The 27,886-nt window shown below is 40.1% G+C and overlaps 3 protein-coding genes and 1 long non-coding RNA gene across 5 annotated transcripts; 1 reads left to right on the forward strand and 3 right to left on the reverse strand.

The window, feature by feature from the left end:
• The first annotated feature begins 227 nt into the window (after positions 1–227).
• Positions 228–4,301, forward strand: LOC122088721 (tyrosine-sulfated glycopeptide receptor 1-like). Its single transcript, XM_042658041.1, has one exon. The coding sequence runs from the start codon at positions 972–974 to the stop codon at positions 4,155–4,157; it is 3,186 nt and encodes a 1,061-aa protein (XP_042513975.1). The 5' UTR covers positions 228–971; the 3' UTR covers positions 4,158–4,301.
• Positions 4,302–4,949: 648 nt separating this feature from the next.
• On the reverse strand, positions 4,950–7,439 carry LOC122088238. The gene is made up of 2 exons (XR_006143019.1): positions 6,300–7,439; positions 4,950–5,305 (listed from the first exon to the last, which is right to left on the reverse strand). It is a non-coding gene; the product is annotated as an uncharacterized LOC122088238 (long non-coding RNA).
• A 3,791-nt stretch (positions 7,440–11,230) lies between these two features.
• Positions 11,231–14,826, reverse strand: LOC122089857. Of its 2 annotated transcripts, none has more exons than XM_042659587.1 (3): positions 14,413–14,826; positions 14,095–14,196; positions 11,231–13,962 (listed from the first exon to the last, which is right to left on the reverse strand). In XM_042659587.1, exon 3 carries the CDS (start codon positions 13,857–13,859, stop codon positions 11,544–11,546), a length of 2,316 nt encoding a protein of 771 aa, XP_042515521.1. In that variant the 5' UTR covers positions 13,860–13,962; positions 14,095–14,196; positions 14,413–14,826; the 3' UTR covers positions 11,231–11,543. The 2 variants fall into 2 exon arrangements, with proteins under 2 accessions (XP_042515521.1, XP_042515520.1); XM_042659586.1 differs by having other exon boundaries at positions 14,095–14,202.
• Positions 14,827–16,251: 1,425 nt separating this feature from the next.
• On the reverse strand, positions 16,252–27,858 carry LOC122088233. The gene is made up of 4 exons (XM_042657424.1): positions 27,410–27,858; positions 19,487–19,737; positions 19,038–19,328; positions 16,252–17,131 (listed from the first exon to the last, which is right to left on the reverse strand). Exons 1-3 carry the CDS (start codon positions 27,593–27,595, stop codon positions 19,073–19,075), a joined length of 693 nt encoding a protein of 230 aa, XP_042513358.1. The 5' UTR covers positions 27,596–27,858; the 3' UTR covers positions 16,252–17,131; positions 19,038–19,072.
• Between the last annotated feature and the right edge of the window lie 28 nt (positions 27,859–27,886).

Below are 27,886 nucleotides of genomic sequence, written 5' to 3' on the forward strand. Positions count from 1 at the left end.
GTAAATCAAAGTCAACCAGTAAGTGTTGCCAAAATGATGAATCGACCAAAGGAATGTTTAATGCTGCAACTGCCTCACCATTACATCTGTGTTTGCTAAATGCCAATGTGAAAATCAGTTGATGGGACCATAGGAGTCATCAAAGAGGGGAAGAAGAAGAGCGTTGTTGGGTTTAGGGGCTTTTGACTCCACATGATAATCCTAAGAAAGTACAGCTAGAGTGAGACTGGTCAACATAAAGACGAAGAGGGAGGCGTTAACTGTTTAAGGTGGTCTCTGACTTTTTTGTCTCTTTGTCCGCTTTCTCTTTCTCTGTCTATCTCTGGTTTTTACCAATCCATTAATTAATGAAATTTGGGAGAGAAAAAGTTGTGCTTGGCAACATTTACAAAATGAATCAGAGAAACCCTCCTCCGTCTAGCCAACCCCATCCCTTGAAAATGGTTATAGAAGATGGTTCGCCATGAGAGGAGGGAGAAGGAGAAATACCCATTAATTAATGTTGATTGGGAGAGAAAACTTTGTGGTCGGCAGCAACATTCAGAAAAAGTAAACGCTTTAGATGAGGATCAGAGAAATCAAAGAGTTTCGGAACCCTCCTCTCTTTCTCTCTTTCTCTCTCTCTTTCTCTCTCACTCTGTGTGGCCAACACTATCCCTTGAATTTGAATATGTTTTTCTCATGTCAACGTCTCCATTCCCGTTCTCCATTCTCACCACCACCAGCACCTCTTCCACTCATGCCCACTTTTGTTTCTCCATCTTTCTCTCTCTCTGTTTACACCATTACATCCCACCATTATTCTTTCACCACCACCACCACGAATAGAAGATGCTCTCCCTTCTTTCTCTGTTTCTCTCTCATGTTTTGCTTATTCCCCTATTGTCCCAATTCAAGTAAACGTCTTTACTAGCAGAAGACTTGCTTTTGCTTCGGCTGCCTGTGTGCAATACAAGACAGAGACAAGAGTCATGCTTCTACGGCTGCAACCTTCGAGATACGACAATCCAGAGACGACCCTTTTGGTTTTGCTCTGTTTTCTGATCCTCTTTTGCTTTCCCACGCCCCACCATGCCTGCCAGGAACTCGATCGAGTGTCTCTGTTGTCCTTCTCCTACAACCTCTCAACTCCTCTGAATTGGTCTTCTTCTTCTTCCTCGGATTGCTGTTCTTGGGAAGGAGTTTCTTGCGATGGTGGTTGGGTCACCACTCTATGGCTTCCGTACAGAGGACTCAGAGGGCTCCTCTCTGTCTCTCTTGCTAACCTCACCCACCTCTCTTACCTCAATCTCTCACATAATTTTCTATCTGGGCCCCTTCCATTTTCCTTCGTTTCGTCTTTTGATAACCTAACGGCCCTCGATTTGAGCTTCAATCGTCTTTCCGATGAATTACCAACCTCTGCGTTACCCAATCGTTCCTTGTCTCTGCAGATTCTTGATTTGTCGTCCAATCTCTTCCATGGAGATTTTCGGTTTTCATTCATCGGAAAAGCTGAGAATCTGTCGACATTGATCATCAGCAACAATAGCTTCACCGGTCAAATTCCTTCTTCAATATGCCAGAATTACAAATTGCTTAAGCACTTGGATTTCTCCTCCAATGACTTCAGCCAAGAGATTGCTTCAGTTCTTGGTAATTGTTCGAAGCTGGAGGTGTTCAAAGCAGGTTGGAACCAACTTGTTGGATCCTTACCCGATGACATCTATGGCATAGTTTCACTGCAGCAGCTCTCCCTTCCCGGCAACAACATATCAGGAACTATAGATGGAGCTGATAAGATCGTTCGCCTTGTCAACCTCACTGTTCTTGACCTTTCCTTGAATAGATTGACAGGGCAACTACCTCAGGATATTGGGAAGCTGACGAAATTGGAACAGCTGATCCTCCACAAGAACAAGCTCTATGGTCCTCTGCCTCCATCCTTGATGAATTGCGCAAATCTCCGGGTCCTGAGTCTAAGTGTGAACGACTTCCATGGGGAATTATCCGCCATTGATTTCTCCAAACTCAACCAATTGAACACTCTGGACTTGGGAGTAAACAACTTTTCTGGTAATTTTCCAGTGAGCCTATACTCCTGTACATCCTTAACAGCAATTCGACTCACCAGGAACAAGCTCGAGGGACAAATCCAGCCTGAAATACTTGCATTGAGGAACCTATCTTACCTTGCAATTTCGATCAATCAGCTGACCAACATCACTGGAGCATTTCGGATTCTGATGCATAGCAGGAACCTCACCACACTTCTCCTCTCAAAGAACTTCAAGGGAGAAGCGAATACCATTGACATAGATCCTGACGGATTCCAAAATATCCGGGCTCTGGCTATTGGTGGTTGTCAGCTCACCGGCCCAGTGCCCAACTGGTTAGCTAATCTCGGGAGTCTGGAGGTCTTGGATTTGTCTGAAAATCAGTTCACAGGCTCAATCCCTGGGTGGTTGGGAATACTACCAAGACTCTTCTATATAGACTTGTCTGGGAACTCTCTTACAGGAGAATTGCCTCTGGAGTTCACAAGACTGCCCAGGCTGGTCTCATCAGCTCCACTGGATCAGGTTTTTCTGGAGTTACCTTTCTATGTCATTACCCAAAATTCTGCTGGGAAAGTGTATACTCAGCTCTCCGGCCTACCCCCTACGATAAACCTGAGTAACAACAGCATTAATGGCAGCATTCCTCCAGAGATTGGCCAGTTGAAGAGCCTTCTTGTGCTAGACCTCAGCATCAACAAGTTCTCCGGTGAGATTCCTGACCAGATGTCCAATCTCTCCAACTTGGAAATACTGAATCTTTCAGGGAACAACCTCACGGGTGACATCCCGTCTTCCATTTCTCAGCTCCATTTCTTGTCTTGGTTCAGTGTTGCAAATAACAATCTGGAAGGGCCTATACCAGTTGATGGTCAGTTTGATACTTTCTCCAACTCCAGTTTTGTCGGTAATCCGAGGTTGTGTGGTCCGCTTGTGCAACGGCCTTGCCACCCTCAAGATGAGGGAACCACCACTAGTCCTGCAGCACCCAGAAAGAGAATGAATCTTGAACACCTTTTGGTAGTTCTCGGAATATGCTTAGGGTGTGGTTGTGTGTTCACTGTGTTAATTCTTTGGATAATATCCAAGAGGATCAAACTCAGAAGAAAGGACAGTAACAAGATTCATCTGGAACTCAGTTCATGCAGCTCCAATTTTGGAATATCTCCCCTTGTGGTGGAGGATTCCAGTCTGGTGATGTTGTTCTCCGGCAACTCTAATGAATGCAAAGATATCACTGTATCAGACATCTTGAAAGCAACTAACAATTTTGATCAGGCAAACATCATCGGTTGTGGGGGATTTGGTTTGGTATATAAGGCAACATTACCAAATGGAACCAAGCTGGCTGTTAAGAGACTGTCTGGAGACTTGGGTATGGTGGAAAGGGAATTCAAGGCTGAGGTTGAATGCCTTTCCAATGCTCAGCATGAGAATTTGGTCTCTCTGCGTGGTTACTGTGTGCATGAGGGATGTAGGATGTTGATTTATTCCTACATGGAAAATGGGAGTCTGGACTACTGGCTGCATGAGAAGACCGATGGTCCATCTATACTTGACTGGCGTACTAGGCTGAAAATTGTGCAGGGAGCATGCTGCGGGCTTTCTTACATGCACCAGATCTGTGAGCCGCACATTATTCATCGGGACATCAAATCTAGCAACATCTTGCTTGATGAGAATTTTAAGGCTCATGTTGCAGATTTCGGGCTTTCACGATTGATCTTTCCATATGACACCCATGTCTCAACTGAGCTGGTAGGGACCTTAGGCTACATTCCTCCCGAGTATGGGCAGGCCTGGGTTGCCACCTTGAGAGGAGATGTGTACAGTTTTGGGGTTGTCATGCTTGAGCTGCTCGCAAGGAAGAGGCCTCTTGAGGTCTTCAATCCAAAAATGTCAAGGGAGTTGGTTGGATGGGTGCAGCAAATGAAGTCTCAGGGCAAGCAATATGAAGTTTTTGACCCTCTTCTGAGGGGCAAGGGGCATGAGAAAGAGATGCTGAAGGTGCTTGAGGTGGCTTGCTTGTGTGTCAATCAGAATCCATTTAAGAGACCAACTATCAAGGAAGTTGAGGGTTGGCTTGAGAATGTAGGGGCAGCCCCAGAGATCCAAATATAATGTTACAGGTTTCTAAGATTTGGTCATTCTTCAGATAGTCTCAACTGTAGTTACATTGATCACAAACAAAAATTTGCACCTTGTATCATAGCCACAGAGTTTCACCCTTCTATAACTACACAATAAAGGAAAAATTGTTTTCAACTTCTGCATTTTGAAGCTGCTTCTTAGCAGGATCCATACAAGTGATAGTGCAGATGATGGATTTATCCTCCATACTTGGCTTACCTGTTTTCGGTATCATGCTTGTGATGTTTCACTAACATTAATCAAGAACCTCTCATGTAGGCCCTTCCGTAGATGATAAATGGCCATTAATATCTCCAGGCATAATCTCTGCTGTTTAAGAGACATAGGAACACTCCCCCCCCCCCCCCCCCCCCCTTTTTTTTTTGTAAAGGGCATTGGCTATTTTCTGATAGATTTCTTACTGCAAATCATGCAGTGACCAGATTCTTCAATGAAATTACACAGCCTAGACGCATTCGTTTCCCATAAACTTTTCTGAAGCAAGTAGATGGTCACTGCTCCAATTACCTACAGTTTTTCTTAAAAACACAGGAAGGCCCAGACCAAGGATAAATGGATAACTGAAAAGAAATGCAGTTCGATTTGATGTAGAAGCTTAGTTTTATATGCTAATCCACAGGGTAAACTTGTTGAAGCTAATCCAGCCAAGTTTTATCTTTTATGGTGGATTACCAAATGTGAACTAGAAGATAACCAACTTAGCATCTTAACTAGAGTTGCATCTCAACTATTAAATTAAAGCCTTGACACCAATGCCTTTTATTGCTGCAAATGATAGTATCATTCAATCCCATTGATAACAACAGAAGTCAAGTAATTAACCCATTTGAGTATACATTGACGATGAATCCTTTGCTTCTTCTTTAGCTATAGAAAGCAGATGGACTATTTCTTTTGAAATGAGTGTGAGAAGTCATAAATTCTACACCCTTATTGCATCAAGGTGCTTCTGCAGCATACAAGCAGGAAAATCTCCAAGAGTATATCAGTTTTACAATGGCTTCATAGCTGTCACAGAATGAATCTGATATTGCTTTCACAGTATCAATATTAGCATCTGGTTCTCTAACCACTCTTCTCCACAACTGGGCATATGAAATATGAAGCACTTGTCTTCCCTAAAGATATAATAAGAAGAAATTGAAGTGAGAAATTAGAAGAAAAAATCGCTAAAATATCGTATTTTTTATAAGGGGATTCAAAGAATTCCATAATAAAGACCAAATGAGCACAATTTGAAGCAAATGACTTAGTAACCAAAATGATTTTCATCAGAAATACCATGGAGGTGATAACAGAGACATACCAATCTAATAAAACATCAAAGAGAAGAAATATAGTAGAGTTATAATGAAAGTGACTAAAGAGGAGTGCTACATTGATTTCTATGACTGCTTCAAATGCACAATTCTGTATTCCAAAATTGAATTTTAATAAGCATTCCCTTTATTTTATGATGAAATATGTCATGTGATAGCCATGTTCTTGTTAGGTGGTGAAGTTAATAAAGCAAATCAGAAAATTTCCCAAGTTTGGTAAAAAGTGGACTTTGTCTAATATAGCTCAAGGTTCATTAAACCAAGACAGTTTCATCACAACAATTATCTATTCTTTCAAGGAACTGTGGTCAATGATCTGGGAATGAGTTGGGATGGTTTATGGTGAGCAGTGCTTCTTTGAAGTGTATAGCTGCATAATCCTAATTCACTTCATCTCCACCTGTTTAGAAGGGATTTCAGTTCATTTACATGCATGACAAGGCCTTGGGTATAGAATCTGGAATCTGGATGGCCACTTCTCAAAAACAAAAATTTGGTAGATATATAATGATCCTTCTTGGAGTTTGCAACAGAGAATTCGATGAAACAGCTTAGAATCGTAACCCGTCTGTAAAGAATTTAGGAATCACAAAGTTCTGAAGCAGAAGCATCCAGTTATATAGAAAATTCATACAAATCTAATGTGTAAAGAAAGGTTCTATCATGCATGTGGACAGGTATAGTACATAAAACCTCTAGACTCTTGTATGATGAATACTGAAGGTAAGATCATGTAGGAATCTTTTGATACAGTAGGAAGTCAAGAATATCTTGCACTTTCATATTAAACCACCTCCAAACAGGTTATTTTGAAAATTTCTTCTGTTGGCAAGAACTTGTAGGAGCATTTATAGGCATTCGCTAGCTCATCCACAGCAAGCAAATCCACTATAGAACCTCTGGGAGCATTTATAGGCATTCATGATCTAGTCCATCCACAACAAGCAAATCCACTATATATCACAGACATCATCTTTGCACTCAATGAGAAACCCTTGTCAATGATTTTCACTCAGAAATTGTAGTGCTCTGTGGATCTCATTCTTTTAAAGAAAGCACTGGTCTGTTCCATTGGAAATTGATTTCATTTGGCTGGAACCCTTCTTTCTTTTTCATCTGTGAACAACTCATTAGCTTCTTCTAATGGTCCTGCATCACATTAGTCCTTTAATCATAAGGCTATGTTTGGAAGCCAAGAAAAGAAAAGAAAATAGTACAAAAGACAATAAGGCAAATTAATTTTTTTCTCTCAAATTTGAACTTTTTTGAATTTTTTTTCTTTGCTTTTCTAAAAGCCTAAGTAGAAGTCTTCTCAAAAGGTTTTCTAGCAAATCTTCAAGGCAAAAACATCCTCTGCAGTGAGTGCGGTGGTGCAGTGAGCATCGGATGTCCGAGAGGACCTCGGGCATGCCCGCATCTTCAGGTCTACCAGCTTTAAACATGCCATCAATGAGAACGCTGTAAGCTCTTATATCAGGTATAACTGTGCAGTCCTAACTCTGCCAACCACGTAGTATCCACCTACCCCTTGCCATGAATTTACCACAAGAGCTTCAGGGCCTCATCTATCCTTTTAAACTTACACTACCCATCAATCAACACCATATAGGTAACCACATCAGGTTTCTGGCCCCTAACCCCCATGGAATGAAAATTTTTAAGGGCATCTTCCATTTTCTCTTGCAAACAGTATCCATCCATTAATGTACTACTAATGTGATGGTATTAGGCTCTACACCTCTTTGAATCATTATCTCAAATAGGGAATGTGCTTCACAACCTCTCTCCTTTGCAAAGAGCATCTACAAGAAGAATGCTATAGGTTACAAATTTACAATATCTATTGAGATTCTCTTATTCACCATTGTGGTTGGATAAAAATCCTAGCTTCTCTCAATCGGTCTAAATTGCATTGGCATTGAATCTATCCCAATCTTCCATTTTCACACATAATTCAAACGGCTAAACATAGGGGCACGTAAAATTACCATCCCAAATCTTCTAAAATAAAAAATCACATGTATATCGATACCCCTTTGAGCATTCTCATTGGCCCCCACGATGATGATGTAGGCCATAAGCACAGGTAACAGTCTCTCACCAAAAAAAAAAAAAAAAACCCAAAAATTTACAAAATTAGGCAAGGATTAAGTTTTCTTCACCTGTGGAGAAGAGAGAATCTTCTCACCACCGGTAATGTGGCCATGTGATTATTTGACTATATATAGATAAAAAATAGGACCAAGTTTTCCTAAAGCCAAAACACGGGAAGGATCAAGGTTGATACCAGATCAGATCAGTGGGTATTAGTTGGTTTTCCCCCGCTTTTTTTTAAAAAACACTAATGTTTTACTATTTTACCCCTAAAACAATAGGGATAACCAATCCGGAGGTCAAGGATCAGAGATTGGTCTCAACCGAAACCAATCCGATATGACCGATACAAGACCGATACTTGAAACCATGATTGGAATACTAATCCAAATCATATAAGACAGATGCGACCTTTTTTTCTCCAAAAAATAGATTTATTACAATTTTACCCTAGTATCATACATGTGTATCAAATCGGTATCAAATCAAAAATCGATCATAGCGAATACCATTCCAATCCAAACCGATACTTACCAATCCAATCCCGCACGGGGATATATCATGAGGTTTTTTCAGAAGTCACTTAATCCATTTACGGTTTTGTGAACCCTAGAATGGAGTGATGAACACCACCAAGCCTTGAAACTTGTACCTCTAGGTTGCACACATGATAAACAAACCATTGAGGACACCAAGAGATTGGTTGGAGTGATAAACAGGTGGTGAAGAAAAACTGCTAATTTTTTTTTTTACTTTTTGTATGCTAAATAAATGGTTCAGATGTCTACGTTGAGGTGAAACCAATGTTAGGGTTTTAGCCGATTTTAATAGATTCTGATAAATGAGATTGGGAATTTGGGATCCATGAAAGGCAAAATTCCATGTCTGATTCTAGTTGTTCGTAAACCACCCTATAGTTTCTGCTATCTCCTTATCAGCGCAGAGTCCTTCAACCAGGCGAAAATCGAAGCTTCAGATTTTTCCTAAAAATGGAAAATCCGAAATCCACTTATGGGCATAAGAAAGCTTTGGAACTACATTTTACTATATCCAATCAACAAACCAAAAGAACTCTGATTAGACTGTGGAAGCCAAGCCTATTGACGTACGGACTAAATCCAAATAGGGTTCATTCATTCAAGGATAAAAAAAAAAAGTTACAGGATCCATCTTATCAAATGATCCAATCTTCCGTAGATAACATAGCTGCCTCACCTGCAGCTCAGGAATTAAGAATGGCAGAAACCGAATGATCGCAACCGCAATTCAAAACTAAGAAAATATAAAAACCGCTTCAAGTGATTGATTGGACTACTGGTGCCTGACTGGGAACAGATATTGAGGATCAAACCTGTACGTTTAACGGTGTGAAACGATACTCAAAGCATCATTTTGTTCAGAGAAACATAGTGATGGGTGACTGATGATTGATTGATAGAGAGAGAGAGAGAATCTAGTGTGAGAAATGCTTTACCACCACTGGGATTTCTCCGTACAAAAAAATGCGATGGGAGTATTAGGTAGGCTGCTCCGTAGTTAGTACCTATGGGTTCATCAGAAGTTACCCTATTTATATATATATATATATATATATATAGAAGAAGAAGGATCTAGGTCTAGGGTTTCTATGTACAGAACCGTCATTATACTAAAGCATTCCACATCTAAAAGATGAAGGGAAAAAGGGCAGCGAGTAAAAAATGATCAGCTGGTCGTACGAGTCAGTATTCAACATCTATCAGGTAATTGTACTGAGTAGTGGAAATTCTATTTCCTACCAATTTGATGTCCGATACATTCAAATATAGGCAAGTGTAAAAAGACTACGTTGTCCCTCTCTTTCTCTCATTGATTCAAAAACTACATAGTACCTTTTCCCTTGAATGAATTTAAAGTATGGATTTTAAATGCTGTCATCCCAATATAGACCATTTTCTATATATCTAAGGGTTAGAATGGCTAAATCACATCTACTCGTGGTCGAAAAATATGGTGCATGTACACATACTTCATGTACACATGCGTTAGTAGAAAACATTTTCCAAATGATAAACAATTTTTGACACATAATAATTACTTAATGGGAAAGGGATCACTGTCAGCCGCCACTAGCATGTGGATCAATGAGAGAGTGCGAAGAGGCATCAACCATGAGTGGCTTCTTCTCACATAGTCTTGACCCAGGGCCAGGGCACGCAACCAAGTACCATTCTTTTTCTCTTAATTAATTGGGTAGTTATCCTTGTAACAATGAAGGAGAATTATCATGTATCTAGATCCTCTCCAACCCCATCAACGTGCATCCAAGATTGGGAGGGCCTTAGGTGCATGCAGATCCCCCAATTGTCTAAAACACAGCTAAGGGGTTGGAGAAGGTCTGGATCCAATTATCAATTCCCTTGGGTAGAGAGGACATTGTCTAGGTTAGCCAATTGTCAAATTTAAAGAAGGCATAGTAAAGATAATGAGGGGAACTTTTCCCTTAGAATATGGAAGTAAAAGTTTCCCAATGTACTATTCTACATTCCCAAATCTTAATATCCGACCCACCAATCCTAAGACTTGGAAGCAGCTAACCATCCAATCACCAGGAAGTGGAAGAAGTTTCCCACAATATCAGAGTACTCTTTAGGGCAAACCAGGAACCATTGTATGCATAAATTACATGAACCTAAACTCTTGAGATCTGGGTGGGAAAGGGAGGGAGGGGGGGTGGGGAGAAATTCCAATCAGCTACCTCAAACAAGAAAGAAACTAATGCCCTGGAAATGAAAAAAAAAAAATAATAGAAGGTTTGTAAGTACCATAATGGGTAGATGAAGAAAGGAATTCAATGGGTTACCTGTACAGTTTGATGCCATGTTAGTAGAAGAGAAACCAATAACCATCATGCACATTCACAAAACCATCCATCTCTTGCAATTTACATTAAAGCAGTTACTGGAGAGAACACCACCACCTGAGTCCCATCCAAGAAATGAATTTCTTTTTGACCCTAGGAAAGAGGGAACAGATGACAAACTGCCTAGGTTCGTCTGAGGAGCGTACTGCTCAAGAAAATAATTAAATCAAGTAAAGTCCAGAAACAGGCAACACTGGCACCAACAATAATGGTAATGCAAATCTCGTTTCTGAATATCTGTTCAGAATGATTGGCAAAAATTAGTAAGGGATTCTTGAAATCGAAGCAGCCATCCAATGAACCCCATCAAGTTATGTGCAGATCCATTTGTAGTTTGGATACTAGGGTTCTTAACTAGAAGGTGCAAATGCATCCAGATTCGGAAAGGTTCACTTCTCACTTTAAATGGGTGGAAGCACCCCAAAAACATGGGTTTACCTTTTAGGGTTCATAACCAACCACCACCATGTTGGCTGTCCTCCTTTAGAAAAACAATTAAAAAGCACCCTTTAAGATAGTATCACTTAAACAAAGCCAGAAGAGTTTCATATCAGAAAAGAAATGCAGAGCATTATGCAGCAATGATAGAAGAAACAAGAGGACAGATCTATCTATATATTCGTGGTAAAAAGCAAGCATGAACCTAGATGAAGTAACATACATCACCTTTCAACTGCACAGAGATACAGATTGTTGTATATTTGGATTTCACAACGTGCCACAAGGAATATAAGAAAGGATTCTTACAGCATTAATCCACTTGAAAGCATTCAGATTTAATTTGGTAATGTCAAAAACAACCCCATGATGACAATCCCAACCACTGGATACTGTACACCAGAAATGCAAAACTGAAAGAATAAATTGAATTCTAAATATCCTTGTATTATTAGGGTTGAAATTTATTGAAGAAAGACAGCTTAAAACCCAAATAGTGTCAGGAGAAGATCCAATTAACTGATAGAAGCTCCAAATACATAAAACAAATTTAGACCTTCCTTTTCTCTGCATAGGCGAAACAGAATACCCACCTGTGAACGCTCATATAGGAGCTGCACAAGTTGTCCTGAAATGCCCCGTCTGATTGCAACGACTACAATGTACAACTCGCTTGACACGCCCACGGTCTTCAGCACGAACACGCTTCTTCCTGGGTCGACCCGGTGGCCGAAGTGACTTGGGGGGATTTATTATAATTTCTGGAGCTTTATTGCCTCCCTCCTGAGTTCCCTCCGATAACTCTTTCCAAAGGCTTTTATCCGGAACAGGATGAATAGTCTGTGAATATGTTTTTCTGTAAGTTGCAACAGTGAAACAGCTCTCTGTAAAACGATGGACATTCTGCCGACAAGAGAGCAGTGCTGCCACTGCATGTGCACAAGGCAATCCATAGAGCTGCCAGCCACGGCATAGACAGCAACGATTGCGAATATCAACAATATTTGTTCCTTCATGAGAAATAACTTCAAACTCGGCCTCATTTGCACGAAGCACTTGATAAGTGCGTGCATGCTCAAGAGCTTCTGTCACACGCCTCTCAGCAGTAGGCACGAGTATTGTCGTCCACTGCATACTTATCTCACGTCTTTCATTAAACCAAGTCATTAGTTGCCGACGGATACACTCCATCATCTGAATTATAGGAAGTCCGGAGGCTTCAAGTATCCAAGAATTTAATGATTCAACTATGTTCGCTGTCAAATGTCCAAAACGAGTCCCCTCAAAATAAGCTGTAGCCCAGAGACGAGGTGGGATGCGACGAATCCAATAAGCAGCATCTTGTGAGATCTCTTCAATCTCCAGTATTTTTGCTTCAAATTCAATAACAGTAAGAGAATGAGAAGCATCCCAGAGAAGGTTGACAAGCATTGTGTTATTGAACTCCTTTCGGAAACTCTCACTCAGATGACGCATGCAGAATCCATGGAAGGCTGTTGGGAAGTTTGCTTCCACTCCATCCACGATACCCTTCTGTCTATCTGACAAAATGGTAAGTCTCGGCATGTTCTCTGTGTTAGTCTCAAGCAGGTTATGGAGCTCAGACAGGAACCACATCCAATTGTCATCATTTTCTTCATCGACCACCCCAAATGCTAAAGGAAACAGAGCACCATCTCCATCAAATCCAGTAGCAAAAAGCAAGGTCCCTAGGTACTTGCTCTTTAAAAGTGTTCTATCAAGCCCGAGAAGTGGTCGGCATGCATTGACAAAGCCATAGATTGATGCTTGGAACGAGACAAAGAGACGTTGGAAGCAGTTATCTGTTGGATTCCCAAAAACTGCAGCAATACTCCCAGGGTTGGTCCGTTTAATTTGTTCACAGTATTGTGGAAGAAGGCGATACCCTTCTTCAAATGACCCACGGACAGCAGCCATGATTCGCTCCTTCCCACGCCAGGCTTGCTTGTATGATAAGGTGATTCCATGAACCCGATGAATTTCTTCCAATATTTCCTTCGGCTTGCATTGTGGATTTTCCCTCAGGCAATGCTCCACAGAGTTTGCAACCCACTGGACTGATGCTTGTTGATGGCCCAGGTGGGTGATTCCTCCGCAGGTGTGCTGTTCATTTATGGTTCTAATTGTAAAGGTTGGGACACCTGGAAGCTTCGCAGCATGGATTCGCCATGGGCATCCCTCAGCTGCACACCTAGCAGTAAAACGTGTCTTGTCTGACTTCACCGTTTTTACTTCAAAATGCATAGCTATAGCTGTGTCCCTCAATGCCCTACGGCAGCTCTTCACATCCGGAAATTCTTGGCCCACTGCCAACTCATGGTTGGGGTGCACAACAATAGAACGGGTCTGGAGAACAGGAGTCACTACTAGCGTAGGCTGTTGCATAACCATTTCTTGAGAAGCAGATTCTACTGCCATTTCTTGGTTCTGGTCCACAGTAATCTGCAAACTCTGATCAAGGTCATGGCTCTCTGGAACAGGCAACTCATGGCTCTCTGACAAGACTAACTCCTGGTTTTGTGCAGCAAGAGATAATTCATGATCATGGTCTTCAACATGGTCGTGATTGTTATCACCATCCTCAACAAATTCAGAGTCTTTGATTTGACCCAAAGCTAATTCATTCTCATGTTGCGGATCTTGGCCATGCGTCTGCTGTACAGCCAGTGTATGATCATGCGTCTGCCCCAGGGCCAGTTCATGGTCATGGGCATGTCCTAAACCAAGCTCATGATCATGTGTATGCCCCAAACCTAAGTCATGGTCATGAGTCTGCCCCAGATCCAATTCATGGTTCTGACCAAGACCAATATCATGATTATGACCTAGAGCCAACTGCTGGTTCTGTCCGAGCGCCAAATCATGGCTTTGCCCAAGAATTAACTCGTGATTAGCCATTGATTAAAGAAACAAACCACGGTCCTGATATTTAACACAACCACCCCTTCAATCCCTTAAAAAGAAATGCTCAATTTATTGTCGAGAAATTATTTCCTTCTATCTGCACCCAAGCAATCCAGTATTGAAAAAACAGTTCATACAAATAAAGTATCTTTCTTTTCTTCTTCTTATTTTAAACACCATCAAATAAGTACAGAACAAGTGAAAATAACAATTGGATGAACACTAGTACCTGGATAACCAATTTCTGGTTTCCCCTCTCGAATTCGTGAATCCGCAAGAATAATGAACCCAAAACCCTCCTGATGCTTCCACTGACACATGGATTTTCAAACTGCCACTTGATCAACCAAAGGAAGAAGGAAAAAAACACAACCCATAAGCAAAATCCATGAAACATATATTGAAACTGTAAAAAGGGAAGGGGGCGGGGTAGATAGTAAAGAGGAGAACAAAAATCCTTCACGTCAAACCTTCAAATCACAGTACGGCTAGGAGAACAACCACAAACAATAAATTTAAAAAGAAAAAAAAAAAATTGAATTGGTACCTCAGGGAACAAATAGAAGAGCCCCAGATCTCTAAATCACCAACCAGCTAAGGAAATTCAGAAAATCACCAACCAACTGCGAAGCACAAGCACGATGACAACGTCTCAACTGAAAACCAGACGGTATCTGACATCTGGTGAAGAGAAGAAAAATCGACAAAACCTCAATTAGGGTTTCGAATCGAAAAATGCAAGAAGTCAATAGCAGTGGAAGAGAAGTGCTTCCTCCAACGACCAAAACGGTATTTGAAAAAAGAAGAGAGAGATTTTGGCGGGTAAAATTCTGGAAGAGGAAAAGCTCAAAGAGGGAAGGGCATGGATTGGGAGACTGAGAATTGCAGGGGCAAAGGGTAGAAGATGGGTATCGAAGGCATTTGGGGGAGAAAAAGTTAGGGCACCGGAAAAAAAGAGGGTATTTAAGTCAAAATATAAAACGCTTCCTCCCTTATTTATGCAATTTCCCAACCCACCCGTTTTACTCCCTCAGCCGGTCCGGACAAGTCCCTTTTTTTTTTTTTTTTTTTTTCATATTTTAGCGTTTCCCTCACTTATTTTAAATGAAGAAACCTACTTGACAACAAATTTTATATGCGATGGGATGACTTATTTTTAATTGGCTACGTTGCTCCAGTACGAATGTGGGGTCAATGATAGCACACAATGACTTCAACATAGATGAGAAATTTTATTTTATAAGGATATGATGAAGGTCATAGAGCACACATCACCACCCTTAATAAGGAGATTATCCTAAGAAAAAAAAAATTATTTCTATAAGCCACCTGCTTCTCACATGTATCGTAATTGATATATTATCAATCATTTTTCGAGTGATCAATTGAAGTAGATTGTGAAGACATTTATTTATGCAAGAGGTTTTTGTTGAGAGAGAGTGAAAATTTAAAGTAATAATGATAGTATGAGAATCTAGATCCTCTCCAACAGTTGGATTGCCTAGAGAGACTTCCGACGATTGGGAAGACCTAAACACGCACCCCAACACAGTTGAGTCCTCTCAACCGTCAGATGCCTCTTTGAGCACAACCCAATAGTTAAAGAGGATCTTGACGCACAGTAAGATGCGACTTGATAGTATTTCAAAAACTTCATATCATTGGGAAGTAATAAATACCATTTGGAAAAGATTTTCCTTTTAGTTTGCCAATCAAAAATTTTTTTTTTTCCTTTACTTATTTATATATTTCTTTAGGGTGAGGGAGAACTTCCCAAACCAATTTTAAACCTCAAAAAGAAAAATAAATATTTAAAAAATTAATGATTTAGTATTTAAGTTTATTGGCAATGTCTTATGGACCAATGCTAAGTGGAAAGTTGCATACTCAAGATGGGGTAAAGGAAGAAGAGTGGGGGAAGTTATTCATGCCAATGATTTTTATTAATTTATTAATTTATTAATTTATTAATTGAGGAGCTGGGATTCCTAATTGGGAAGTGAGTGAAGAGGGGCATTAAGGGACAACCAAGTGTAGTTAAGTTATTGTTTTAGACTTTTAGTGGAAGACGATGGTATAAGACCATTAAGGGCAATCCTATTTGGTGAGAGACGGAAGGGTACTTTTGTACCACCAAACCATATTCTAACAGCTCATTGTGGGCAACTTCGGATATACTCGTTTTTTATGCAAAAGCGACGGAGGGCTTTACGGACCTTCCTCGCCCCTAACAAATCGTTGGAACTTGGAAACCCCGCGGCCCGTCGTGGCGTCGTCGGTGATGCCCTTAAAAAGGAAACTGGTTCCATGACTCATTGAGTCGACTTAGAAGATTAGCTGAAATCTGAATATCTGATACCCTGTAACATCAATACCAAGTTCAGGATATCAAAAACAAGGGATTTTCATATTTTGATTTTAATCTGCATTCAAGCAAAGCCTGTGTTCTACAATGGCACAATGAAGGAGAAGAGCTCACATCAAACCAGAAATTCAGAGCTTCTTCTAGCAGAGAAATAACACCTGCTGCTACAACAATTTGCAATGGATCATACCAGTTCAAAAAAAAAAAAAAAAAAAAAAAAAAAAAAAAAAAAAAAAAAAAAAACAAAAACAAAAACAAAAAACAAAAACAAAAAACAAAAACAAAAACAAAAACATGGAATTCAGGTCTCAAATCAAGCAATCTTCTCCCTTTGGCATCCCGAAGTCTCCCTTGACCATCTCATCTTGAGTACAACCACATGATCCACTTTGGCTTACGTCTGAAAGTCTTAAATCATAGAACCTCCTGACTATGATAAAACCAATCAAGCTCATTAAAAAGATTTTAGTCACTACCGATTCAATGTTGTTGTAGAATGCTTTCTCTGTCCAATCCTTCATCAGGATGTCACCCTCTTCCTGTCCAGCACAGCCTTAAGTTTTGACAGTAGCCCATTGACCACCTTTTGCAGGGACACATGTTTCAGTTGATTATTGCATTCATTTATGATTGTTTTTGAAAGTACCACTACTTCTGCTACATCCAAATTTTGAAGTAACTCATTATACAAGTCCTCGTCATTGAGATTTTAAACCCTCAAGAGTTCTATGACATTCTCCAAGGTTGCAACATTCCTACCAGCCCCACAACCCATGGCAGTTGCAGCACCCACAGCATTTGCAAGTGCTAAGGTACAAACTGTGGGCATATCATTTAGAAACCCAAAGACAATAGCAGCTACAAAACTATCTCCACATCCAACAGTATCAATAACCTTCACCTGACAACAATTTCCAAATATCAACCGAAATTTCAAATCAAAAGTAGAGTTTTATGTACAAGAAAACTACTTAGGATGAACATAAATCCTGCGCAGATCAATATGACATATCTTAATTATCACTGAATTGGTGAATAAAATAATGTTCCTGCATGGTCAGCAGCATGCAATGAAATATAATAGAATGACTTACTTTATTATCATATAGATTGCTATAGAGTTGATACCTTAAATGAAGGTGCACATGAAATACTTGACATTGCTATTAAAATTGAACCTTTAACACCCATTTTAACAATCACCCATTTTGTGTGTTCCCCCTTCCTAAGCAACTCCTGTCCAGCCAATATGGGGTTTCCAATTCCAGTCAATGATTCAGCCCGACACAGATTTGTATCAGCAGATGGGATTAGAAATAGAGTGATTTAATATTTTTTTTACCAATTTAAAAATCAAAGATATTTCTCTAGCACGACAGTGGAGAACCTAGAATTGGGGATGAAGCTGAAATGAATGATTCTACCATCTGCATTCCTATGTTAAAAAATAAATAAAAATAAAAGAGTTATAAAAGATTTCAGGGAACTTCCTTTCATCTGATTCCACAAGAGTTATAGCCCTATAAGAAGTGGGATACCTGGACCTATTTCCTTGTGTCCAGATCCTCTGTGACAACCTCCCTTCAGCCAAAAGTCTGAAAAAGGGCGTACCCAGAGCATGAGGCTCCCGCCACTACTGCTGGGTCTGGAAAGGTTCAAAAGTTTATAACCAATAAATAGGTGGTGAAAACCATCTCAAGAAGTACTTGGTTACAGTAGCACGCTGCAGTGTGTTTATGAAACTTTCACAAAGATACTTCTTCACAGGCCTATACTAATTGTCACAAGGGAGTGCTCATCAAGCATGGTACAAGATCTAGGTAAATAACTTGGTTTTTCCAGGTCTTGAGACAAAGCCAATATCGGCCGAAATTTCACCGAGTCTTGATTATCTCGACTAGTTTCACCTATTTGTGAAGAAAACCACCCCCATGATCCCATCTCCTATTTGCTCCATTTTCTGGCCAAATCTTACCCAAAGAAGATTGGAACAAGAAGATTTGTTTCTCAACAACAACAACAAAATCTTATCCAACTTCTGTGATTCGGACAACTTGATTTGCCATCAGCAACAACATAGTGGTTATGATCTATCCCGGCACTCGTTTCAATACTAGGAGTCTAGGATTCTAGGATGGGCATAAGGTGAGTCATCCGCTTGTATTTTACTATTGTTTACTCTAAAATATGTCTCTTCTAGGATCAGATTATGCTAGATCCGGAGGGGAATATCAGACATCAGGTGAGGTGCTTATTTTTTTCTCCTGATCTAAATCCTGTGATGACTAGAAACTCAGGCCACCAGCCAAAATTCTGACTTCGATGAAAATATGAATTACCAATGGAAGGAATCCAATCTGAAAACCGATGTTAAAAACCTTCAACTGTTCTCAACAGCATCTTCTCAGAAATTAACAATCATAATAATACAGATGAAAATAAAGAGAATTATAAAATGAGAATTGAGAATACCCCTATACTTCATAGAAGAACATTGAATCCTAGTTCATTGAAATCTCAAACCACCCACCCACCCACCTACCTCCCCCCCCACACCCCCCCCCCAAAAAAAAAAAAAAAAAAAAAAAGAATCCAAGCAGCCACCCACCATCTAGTTTTTACATTGTTAAAATTTATGAACCAAGCAACCAGAAGAGGGATTTCCCCAGATTAATATTGTACAATAAACAGCAATAGTTAGTAGTGTATGCGCAGTGATACAATTGGCAAACACTAAATGCAAGATCCCAAGCATACAAATGCATAAAGGAAATATCAACACAATTATTAACAAGATGTAAGCAAACCTCGTCAGAAGTTAGAAGAAGAAGATCAGTCATCATCAGTATCCAGTCAAATGCTCTCTGCTGTTCAGATGTTCCATTATAAAGAGTCTTCCCCCGAGGTCCAGGATCAAAAAAATTGAAGTCCCTACTTCCATGGCGTAATCAAGAGCTGAGACAATTAAACCAGGGGAGAACCCATCAAATCCATACCCATCACAGAATAGAATCTTTGAATTTTTAATTGCCATCTTCATTTCTTCAGAGAGTTTGCTCAACCAAACGAATGCAGGCTCCTTAAAAAACTCAGCTCGACTGATAAAGGGAAACAAGTGTAATCAGATGTGTCAGATATAGTTGTGTAAATTTGCATCATAATGATCATTGTGCAAAGCTTGAAAGAAGAAATAAGAGGAGAATGAGTTTCACAGAAAGCAATGGAAAATGTGAAACATAACTAGAAGTTATTTTACCTGCAAAATCCATGCCTCTGCAAGGGGTCCACCAAAACCCAGCATAAACGTGTTTCATAAGAAGCACTTGGGCTGGTAACAGCATCAGCATCTTCATTTATTCCAACCGTACAGATTCCCTCATCATGGAGCACATCTAGGAGGAAGTGACCATAGATTTCATTACCAACAAGACCTAGTGTGAGACAATGAAGGCCCAGCCTTGCTGCAGCAATAGCCACATTGCAGTTACCACCAGCTTCCCAATAATTCTAATGCACAGAGCCACATTGCCACCACCGCAAGATTCCATGTGAGTATATGTCACAAAATGAAAAAAGTTACACTAGCAGCCCCTCCACACCCCCCCCCCCAAAAAAAAAAAAAAAATCCCATCTCCACCGAACAGATAAGGAAAAAATTCAAAACTGCTGGATCAGATTATTGTGCCTTATTGACATGATCCAATTTTTCTGGGGATGTAAATGTATAAGAAAAAAAAATTAGTTTCTCAAGACAAGCACAACAAGGGTGGCATATTGTTATGGGCTATAAGAAAGAAGTTAATGGGATACGAAGCATAACAATTAGGCGTAAGTACATGACAAACAAATAATGATAAAAATTCAACTACCTACATGAGTAAAACAGGACCATTGAATCATTATGCATTTAGGAATCCAGGGACAACTACTTTACTTCTATTGGCACTAAGCCTTGTTCTTCCAAGCAAGAAAAGAAGTCACAAAGGGAAACTTTAAGGAACAACTACTTGATACGGTGTTGCTAAGAGACAACACAAAGTATAACAGCAGCTATTCCAGTAACACACCTGCTAAGCATTGCCAGTGGAAGAATGAGTTTACATTACCACTGTTCTCTTGTCCGAAAGCCAGGATCTGAAAGCTGCAAAGATACGGCTGACAAAAAATCCATATCGCATTCTCAACAATCAAACTACTGCACTGAACTCGCTAGGGGATGGAATTCATTCACTTGCATTCCTGCTAGCACTACAAAAAGCTCACGGTCTTAATGCCCTTACTATTGCTGTGCAGCCTTTCCTCAGGTTCGTAGAGTTGGGTTTCCTGTTTACCCACAATGGCCCCCACCAGGCAGGCAGGCAGGCAGGCAGGCAGCCACGGGTCATAATGCACTTTTCACACAGAAAGACAATAATGGAAAGAAAAGTGATCTTCTCTCTTTATGTTCATTAACAGATAGTTAATTTTACAAGTTATGAGCATGATTTTTAGTGCCATACATGAAAATTCTACAAATTCAACATGCCCATAAAACTTATATGCGTTGGTGTACAAAAGGAAAACAAATGCATCCAATCATAATCCCTTAGAAAGGTCAGCAGAAAACCCTAACACTAACGCTCGAGAAAGGAGTATCGTGATGCCGCCTGGAGCAGCCTAGCCTCATGCCGGGCTGCTCCCCCCTCCCCCTCCGCTTCCTTTCTTCTCTTTCTTCTCTTTCTTCTCTCATTCTCCCTCTCCCTCTCCCTCTCATCCTCTGATCTCCTTCTCTTCTTCTCCCTCTTCCTCTAATCCTTTTCTTCTTCTTCTTCTTCTCACACTTCCGGTAGATTGTGCTCCACCATTGTCATCTCCCCATCCATTCCACTCTCGTCTCGACCCAGATCGAGTGTTGGTCTTGCCGGAATCCCCCTGGTCCACCCTGTAGGACTCGCTGACTCCTTCTTCTACTGGCGGTTTCAGGGACTGCCGCTGCTCTTCTTCTTCTTCTTCTTCTTCTTCTCCTTCTCCCTAGAGTTGCTGCTTCAATCGGTTTCACTTTGTCGCCGTCCTCCGCCGCTCTGACCCGCTCTCTGTCCGCTTCGTTGGCTCCTACCCCCCTTTGCAGATGCTCGCCTGGCCTGCTGCCGCTCATCCTTGAGTCGCTACATTGTTTGAGTAAGCCATTGCGCCACTGACCTCGACATGCTCTCCTTTGGATCCTTGGTTGACCAACTCCCTGATCGAATCGCTCATCTTGGTGGTTTCTTCGCAAGCTCGCTCGGTTGACAGCCGTGTCACTGTCGCCCACCGAAAGGCCAGCGCCCCCCTTTGCCGCTGTCTCCTCCACGAGGCCAACTTCTCTCTTGGCCGTGGCCCTCCGCAATGCCTACGCCCTGCCACCATGCCTGCCGTTTCCTCCGGAACGCCAATTCATATCTTGGCGGCTAGAAGTGATAGTGTTGAGATACACTGGTAGGGTTTGGTGGAACCCTACCTCTTTTTTCCCTTTTTGCCCCTCCTCCTCCTTTGGGCTTCTGGGTTCTTGTCAGCCCATGTTGGGATTTTGTTTTTTATGTTGTTGGGCCTCTAGCTCCTTTTATTTTACCCATGTGGACTTTGAGTTATTTTAGACATGTCTCAAATGACATATCTTCCATTCCTCAAGCCCACTGGGCCTTGGATGATGTCCTTTTGGACTTTGGTCACCCTTATAGGGTTTGTAATCTCCCTTAGGGGATATATTCTCCCTCCCCCTTCTTTTAATGCATTTATTAATTCACCCAAAAAAAAAAAAAAGGAAAACAAATGCAACTAGATAAATAGAATTAGAGCAAAACTCTACCATTGAGATACAATTTAAGGAAACAAAAACTAAATTAAAAGGGCCACTTCTATGAGGGATTGTGCCAATGGGTATCAATGAAAAAATATATACTTTAACCATGTTGGCTGCTAGCAACTTCCATAAAAGTGAGAAGCATAACCTGCTTTCTCTTATGTGCCAGAGTACAACATATGGCTTAGAGAATGGAGTGGTTTTTATTGAAAATAAATAAACAAATATTACGCATGAAAATTAAACAAGTCAAATTAGCATACAACTAATATTAAAAGGTGTAGAAAAGGACACCACGAACGTATTTTAGATATTAGACCTAGGGCAATACTACACTATTGAAAATGAAAATGCTAGGAAAAAGAAATTAAATTAAAAGGACCACTTCTATTAGTGATTGTGCCAATGGTTATCCACTAACGCACTTAAAGTTTTAAACTCAATCCATGATGATGGAGGTTGCTAGCAACTTCCATTATTACAAAGCATACCTGCATATTTCTTATTGTGATGCCTTTTCAATGAAATGATAGGAAAAAGTGCAAAGTGTTATTTCGGTGTGGGAACTCTCCAGGATATACCGTAATGAAGTTCATTGGGTAGTCACCTGCTTTCACATAAGATTTGGTAAATCTGTTTTGCCATCACTAAGAGATTCCACAGTATATAAGAACATAAGATAATAGAAAAGAAGGCAAACCCCCCTCCTCCCCCCACCCCCCCCCCCAAAAAAAAAAAAGGAAAAGGTTTGCTACAAAAAGTAATTAGACAAAAAAGAATGAAATATGACGAATACAAAAGAAGGAAAAACTCTAATTATTGACTTGACCAGTAATGTCTATTCCTTTTTTTCTCTTATTGACAAGTCCAATCCTTTTCATAGAACTAAAGAAGTTGTAGCAGCTCTTCACCACACCCACTCCTACATCGTTTCCACACATTCAAATGAGCTAACTCCCAGTTTAAAATAATTTTTCGGGTTTTGCAGACATCCCTATCATTCTGAATCAACGCAGCCAGTAGGATGTTCTAGATATTTTTTAAAGAAAACATGAGAAAACTATCAGAAAACCACTCCCAAGGCAATATAATTTAAACACACTTCGTAATAGGAGCCTGATGCATCCTCTTCTCCACAATAAAACACTCTGCCTTTATAATCATTGTAAGATTTTTTTTTTTTTAATGCGACAGGAAACCAGAACAAAATTAGGTTACTGAGAATTAAATTAGGAAATGTACTTGGTGCCTTAGGTAGAATAACTTTAAGACCACAGTCATCAAATACTCTCACAAGAGGAAAACAGAAACTCGCAACTTAAGCACTATTTGAACCCAAAAGTCCAATTCCAACCATCCTTGAACCAATTGTTTGAAACCCCAACTCCTCAAAGCAAACACTCAATTCTAAAATAAAATAGAACTCTTAATAAAATTAAAAAAAATAATAGATAAAAGGATACTCTCTGATGTAACCACTCAAACAGAAAAATGATGCACTTCCAGGTTCTTAGTACAAAAGAAAAAGCAAAGAAGTGGAAAAGATCTCTAAACGTTTCCTAAAGGCTAATGCCATAGGAAAATGAATCTAAAAAATACTAAATGATTCAAAGGATAATAGTAACTCTGGACTTAGAGAGAAAACTTCAGTACTACTAAAAATTGTAAAAACACGACTGAGTTTAATAAATAAATAAAATTCCGGACTTATGGATAGCATAAATCATATTTACCAAAAATAGTTTCATCCGTTTGTAACCAAGCAGGTTACAAACAGAATAACTGTAATTTATCTGCCCATGAGTACAACTGGTTTAAAGTAGGGTTGAGTGCCTAAATGACTAAGATCCGTCGGGATGGGGACGATTATCCTCTGCAGTCAGTGCGGCGGTGCAGTAAACATCGGATGGCTGAGATCATCCGGGAGCACCCTGAGGTCGTCTCGGCCATCCGATGTTCACCGCACGGCCGTTCTCACTGCAGAGGATAATTTTGCTCGGGATGGAGGGTAGAAAGGGAATTATGCTTCAGACCCAACCATAACAAAGGCCTATCTGATCATGTTGTCCTCATTGCCTTGGGAAGGTATTGGCATCCAATGCTGTAATGGGTTTTGTTGTATGTGGCCATCCCAGCACTTACATAGCCACAGGACTGATACAAACAGTAAGTTATAGCACCTACCCCAGCACCAGAACAGTAGATAACACTCCAGACTCCAGACAACAAGTTAATATGTTAGTATTGTCGACACTTATATAGCCACAGGACTGATACAAATTAGAGTCTTGAAATACACAATCACAGTGAACGACAGCAAGGCAACATACTACTGTCAGCAGAACACAGAAAGCTCAAAACCAGGAAATAGAAAGTACTCCAAAATAGCACGTAGACACCTCAGATGGGAAAGATTTGGTAGGACCCCTTGAGGAACTGAAAACTTCAAAATTGTAGCCTCATTTAATGGCTAGTTCATGATATGATATTGGCTCAAAATTAGAAACTATGGAATCAGAATTAGAAGGTTACCTCAGGAACTTACAGCCATTGGATGGTTATGAAATTACAGTTGAAGGAACCCTTTGAAAGGAGGATTAACATACTACAAGGAGGGCTGGATTTGTTGGCTGGATGTGGAGTTAAACAACCTTAAAAGCTGCTGGCAGAAAACACAGATTCACATTGCTGCAGGGGATGTCCTGCCTCCCAGTCTTCAGTACACCACAGATAACTAAAGGAGCATGCAACAGTAAGAAAAATCTCTACAGCAGGTCTCAGGATCACTCTGTAATCCTCAGTTGCAGAGGTAATTAAGGAAATGAAACTAAGAGAAGATGGGAGAGAAAAGAGGAAGAAAGGGGGAATATGACTAAAGCCTCTCACCTATGGCCTTGGTCAGTCTCTCACTGGCATTGGTTTTTCACACTGGCATTGGTTTTTCACCATAGCTGAATCACTCAACAAAGCAAAAGCTTTCTTTTTTCCAAATCTCAAATCTTACCCACTGTATTGGCCTCTTATGTTATTTATAATGAGCAAAGCCATTACAAACAAATAGTAACCCTCTATAACTATTGGAGAGTTACCAAAATAAAGATGTATTATAAAATAGAAACTCTATTAAAGACAACTAGCTGGTGAAGGAAATAGGAATAGAAACTGGTACCAAAATAGAAACACATTAAAATAGCAATCTTTCCAGAATATTCACCATGCAAGGCTGATCCTGATGACAGATTGATAATTTCTAGAAGATTCGCCACACAAGAGCTATTAAGTGATACTAATGGGCTGGAAATTAAGTCCAATCCAAGGACTGGGCTTGAATAATTCTGCCGACCTATCTTCTCTTCCCTCCTTCAATCTACATCAACTACCTTTTGTTTCAATCCATAGATGGATTAACTCTCGACAGATGATTCAATCATGTTCGTTCTGCAACCCCATAGATGGACTCACTCAGTTCAGACTCTTCTTGGGTTTTCAAAAATAAGTATCTTGCTCCCTCTTTTAGTCATGTATATGGGGGAAAAGTTCAAGACTATACTCACATCATTATTATTTGCCACTGTTAACCCATCAATTGTATGAACAGTGGCTATGAATCTCAGACAAATGAACTGCTGAAAAGTGTGATCTTCAGGATTCAGTAAAACTCCAAAAAGTAGCATGGTCTTGTACCTCTCAAGGACTTGAATGATTACCAAGGTCATGAGCTCCTCCAGTTGTGGGAGAAGGGATTTGGAGACAAACTAAATGAGTCTTGCATGCCCTCCTCCAACACCCGCACCCCCAGCTTTTCTATGTGGGATAAAATTACCTAAACTGCCATAGCCATCTTAAAGTATGGGAATTGGAATTTTGGGTGGGCAACGAAAACATAATGAGACATTACAAAATAAGTTGTAATCATCTTGGTCATACAAACAGATTTAGAGAAATAGTAAAAACACAGACAAGTATATAAAATTGAGAAAATATAAATATTACAAATCGTGTTCCCTGCTAGACCAATGTTCTCTAGTGGAAAACCCATCTCTTGAGTGAAAGAGCCAATAAGAAGGTACTTGTGCACAGTCCATTATGTTATTCTTTCGGACTGCCTTGTCTTCTTTGTTCAGAAAGATGATTTCTGTAAGACATTCACAGATTTTGAGTAAATAAATACATTGAAAGCAAACTTTCATGGTCTGCCATGAATCAGTTTGCTTGAAAGTTTGCTCACCGTTAAACGTCAAAGTATTCCTTGATGCTTGACGCTTGTATAGACCATCGCTTTAACATTGGAAAAACACTTAACTAAGGAGTTCGTGATGATTCTGACCTTCGTATTTCCCATCGATAAAAAACTTGGCTACTTCCCCTAACCCTCCTTAGCAATACTTCTGCTAATATTTTATCACATTCTTTATTGCTACTGTTGGTTCTTGAAGCACAAGGGGATTTTACTCGTTGGTGTCAATTAGGCGATCTGTGGACTTTTGTTGCTCTCCATGGTGCTTTCGGACTAATAGGTTTCTTGTATGTCAATTCGAATTTGCTCAATCTGTTCAATTGTGACCTTATAATATAATTGCAAGCTTTAGCATATAGCCAAGAGAGTTGATTCCATTATTTGACCACATGCAATCCAAAAGGACCTGAAAAATGACTAACCTTAATGCTACCTAACATTTTTCTATTATGTAGACAAAATGTAAGGAACATCATAATTTAGTTGCAGATAATAAATTCTTAGCCCAAAAAATAATAATAATAATAATAAATAAGTCCTCTTCTTAATACCTTGAAATGTTTTCTCCAACTAGTTGCTCACTTAACCCCATGAGGCATCCCTTCCCATCCGACATTGAAATGCTCAAACATCTTTTTGTGAGGGTGTTGTTTCACCAACATTTGTACCGGATTCTCACAATATTAAGCCTCCAAGGCAGGCATAGCGTCTCCATTCTTAGATTCCCAGTACATTGTGACATTGTGCATCTATCTTAAGTTCACTCCTTCCAGAGAGGTAAAATCAACCGTTTATCTGACACTTATAGCTAGGGAAACATGGTATGCTTAAACCCAAAACCCTCATTAGCAACCGGAACTCTAAAACTGTGTCTCTATCTATAATCAAACATAACTGGGATACAAGTATCATTTGTACCTCACTTACTTAAATTTAACAACAAAAAAAAGGAAACAAACAGATAGACAAACATAAAACAGCAACTAAGAACCACCAAACAAGTATCATTTTGTATATTATATGGATCAATTTGTCCCAATTTTAAAAACCAAAAATCCCAAGTTAAAACCAAGAGTAAATAATTTTCAAAATAAGGCGAAGAAAAAAAGGAAGAAGAAACCAACTTTGTCAGGCTGAGAAGCGGATAATTCTTTCATGTAAGCCATTCTTTCCTCAAGCGACGGCGGGGGCAAGCTGGGGTCCTTGAGCACAATATCGAGACAGAGGTTACCGAGAGTAACGATGTCGGCTTCTTTAGCGATAACAACTCTGGACATCTCACCTTCTTCACGATTATCTGTGACGCTCATGGAATTAGATTGAAAGGACCTGAAGCTCCTTGGAGTTAAAAGATCGAGACCGCTACTCAGTTGGCCGAAATTGGCGGGAAGAGGCCATTGATAACTCGAGGGTTATGAATATTGTGACAAAACCCGACTGTGGCGATGATTAGTTGCAGGGACTGAGGGATTGAAGATGCATACCAACTTAGAGAGAGAGAGAGAGAGAGAGAGAGAGAGATTCTGCTGGAAAGGCATTTCCAAGAACTGGGGAGTGAGGCTGAGGAAAGAGCTGACCAAGTGGACGTTCAAACTTTAACA

The sequence above is a fragment of the Macadamia integrifolia genome, chromosome 9, assembly GCF_013358625.1.
Source record: "Macadamia integrifolia cultivar HAES 741 chromosome 9, SCU_Mint_v3, whole genome shotgun sequence".
Classification (NCBI taxonomy): Eukaryota; Viridiplantae; Streptophyta; class Magnoliopsida; order Proteales; family Proteaceae; genus Macadamia; species Macadamia integrifolia.

What these genes read in the sequence shown, in the direction of transcription:
- LOC122089857 (XM_042659587.1), bottom strand. Translation starts at nt 13,859, where the DNA reads ATGGCTAATCACGAGTTAATTCTTGGGCAAAGCCATGATTTGGCGCTC.
- LOC122088233 (XM_042657424.1), bottom strand. Translation starts at nt 27,595, where the DNA reads ATGAGCGTCACAGATAATCGTGAAGAAGGTGAGATGTCCAGAGTTGTT. An exon ending in CCGCTTCTCAGCCTGACAAA is followed by an intron (nt 19,738 to 27,409) that starts GTTGGTTTCTTC and finishes TCTGTGCATTAG; the next exon opens with AATTATTGGGAAGCTGGTGG. An exon ending in CAGAGGCATGGATTTTGCAG is followed by an intron (nt 19,329 to 19,486) that starts GTAAAATAACTT and finishes TCCCTTTATCAG; the next exon opens with TCGAGCTGAGTTTTTTAAGG.
- LOC122088721 (XM_042658041.1), top strand. Translation starts at nt 972, where the DNA reads ATGCTTCTACGGCTGCAACCTTCGAGATACGACAATCCAGAGACGACC.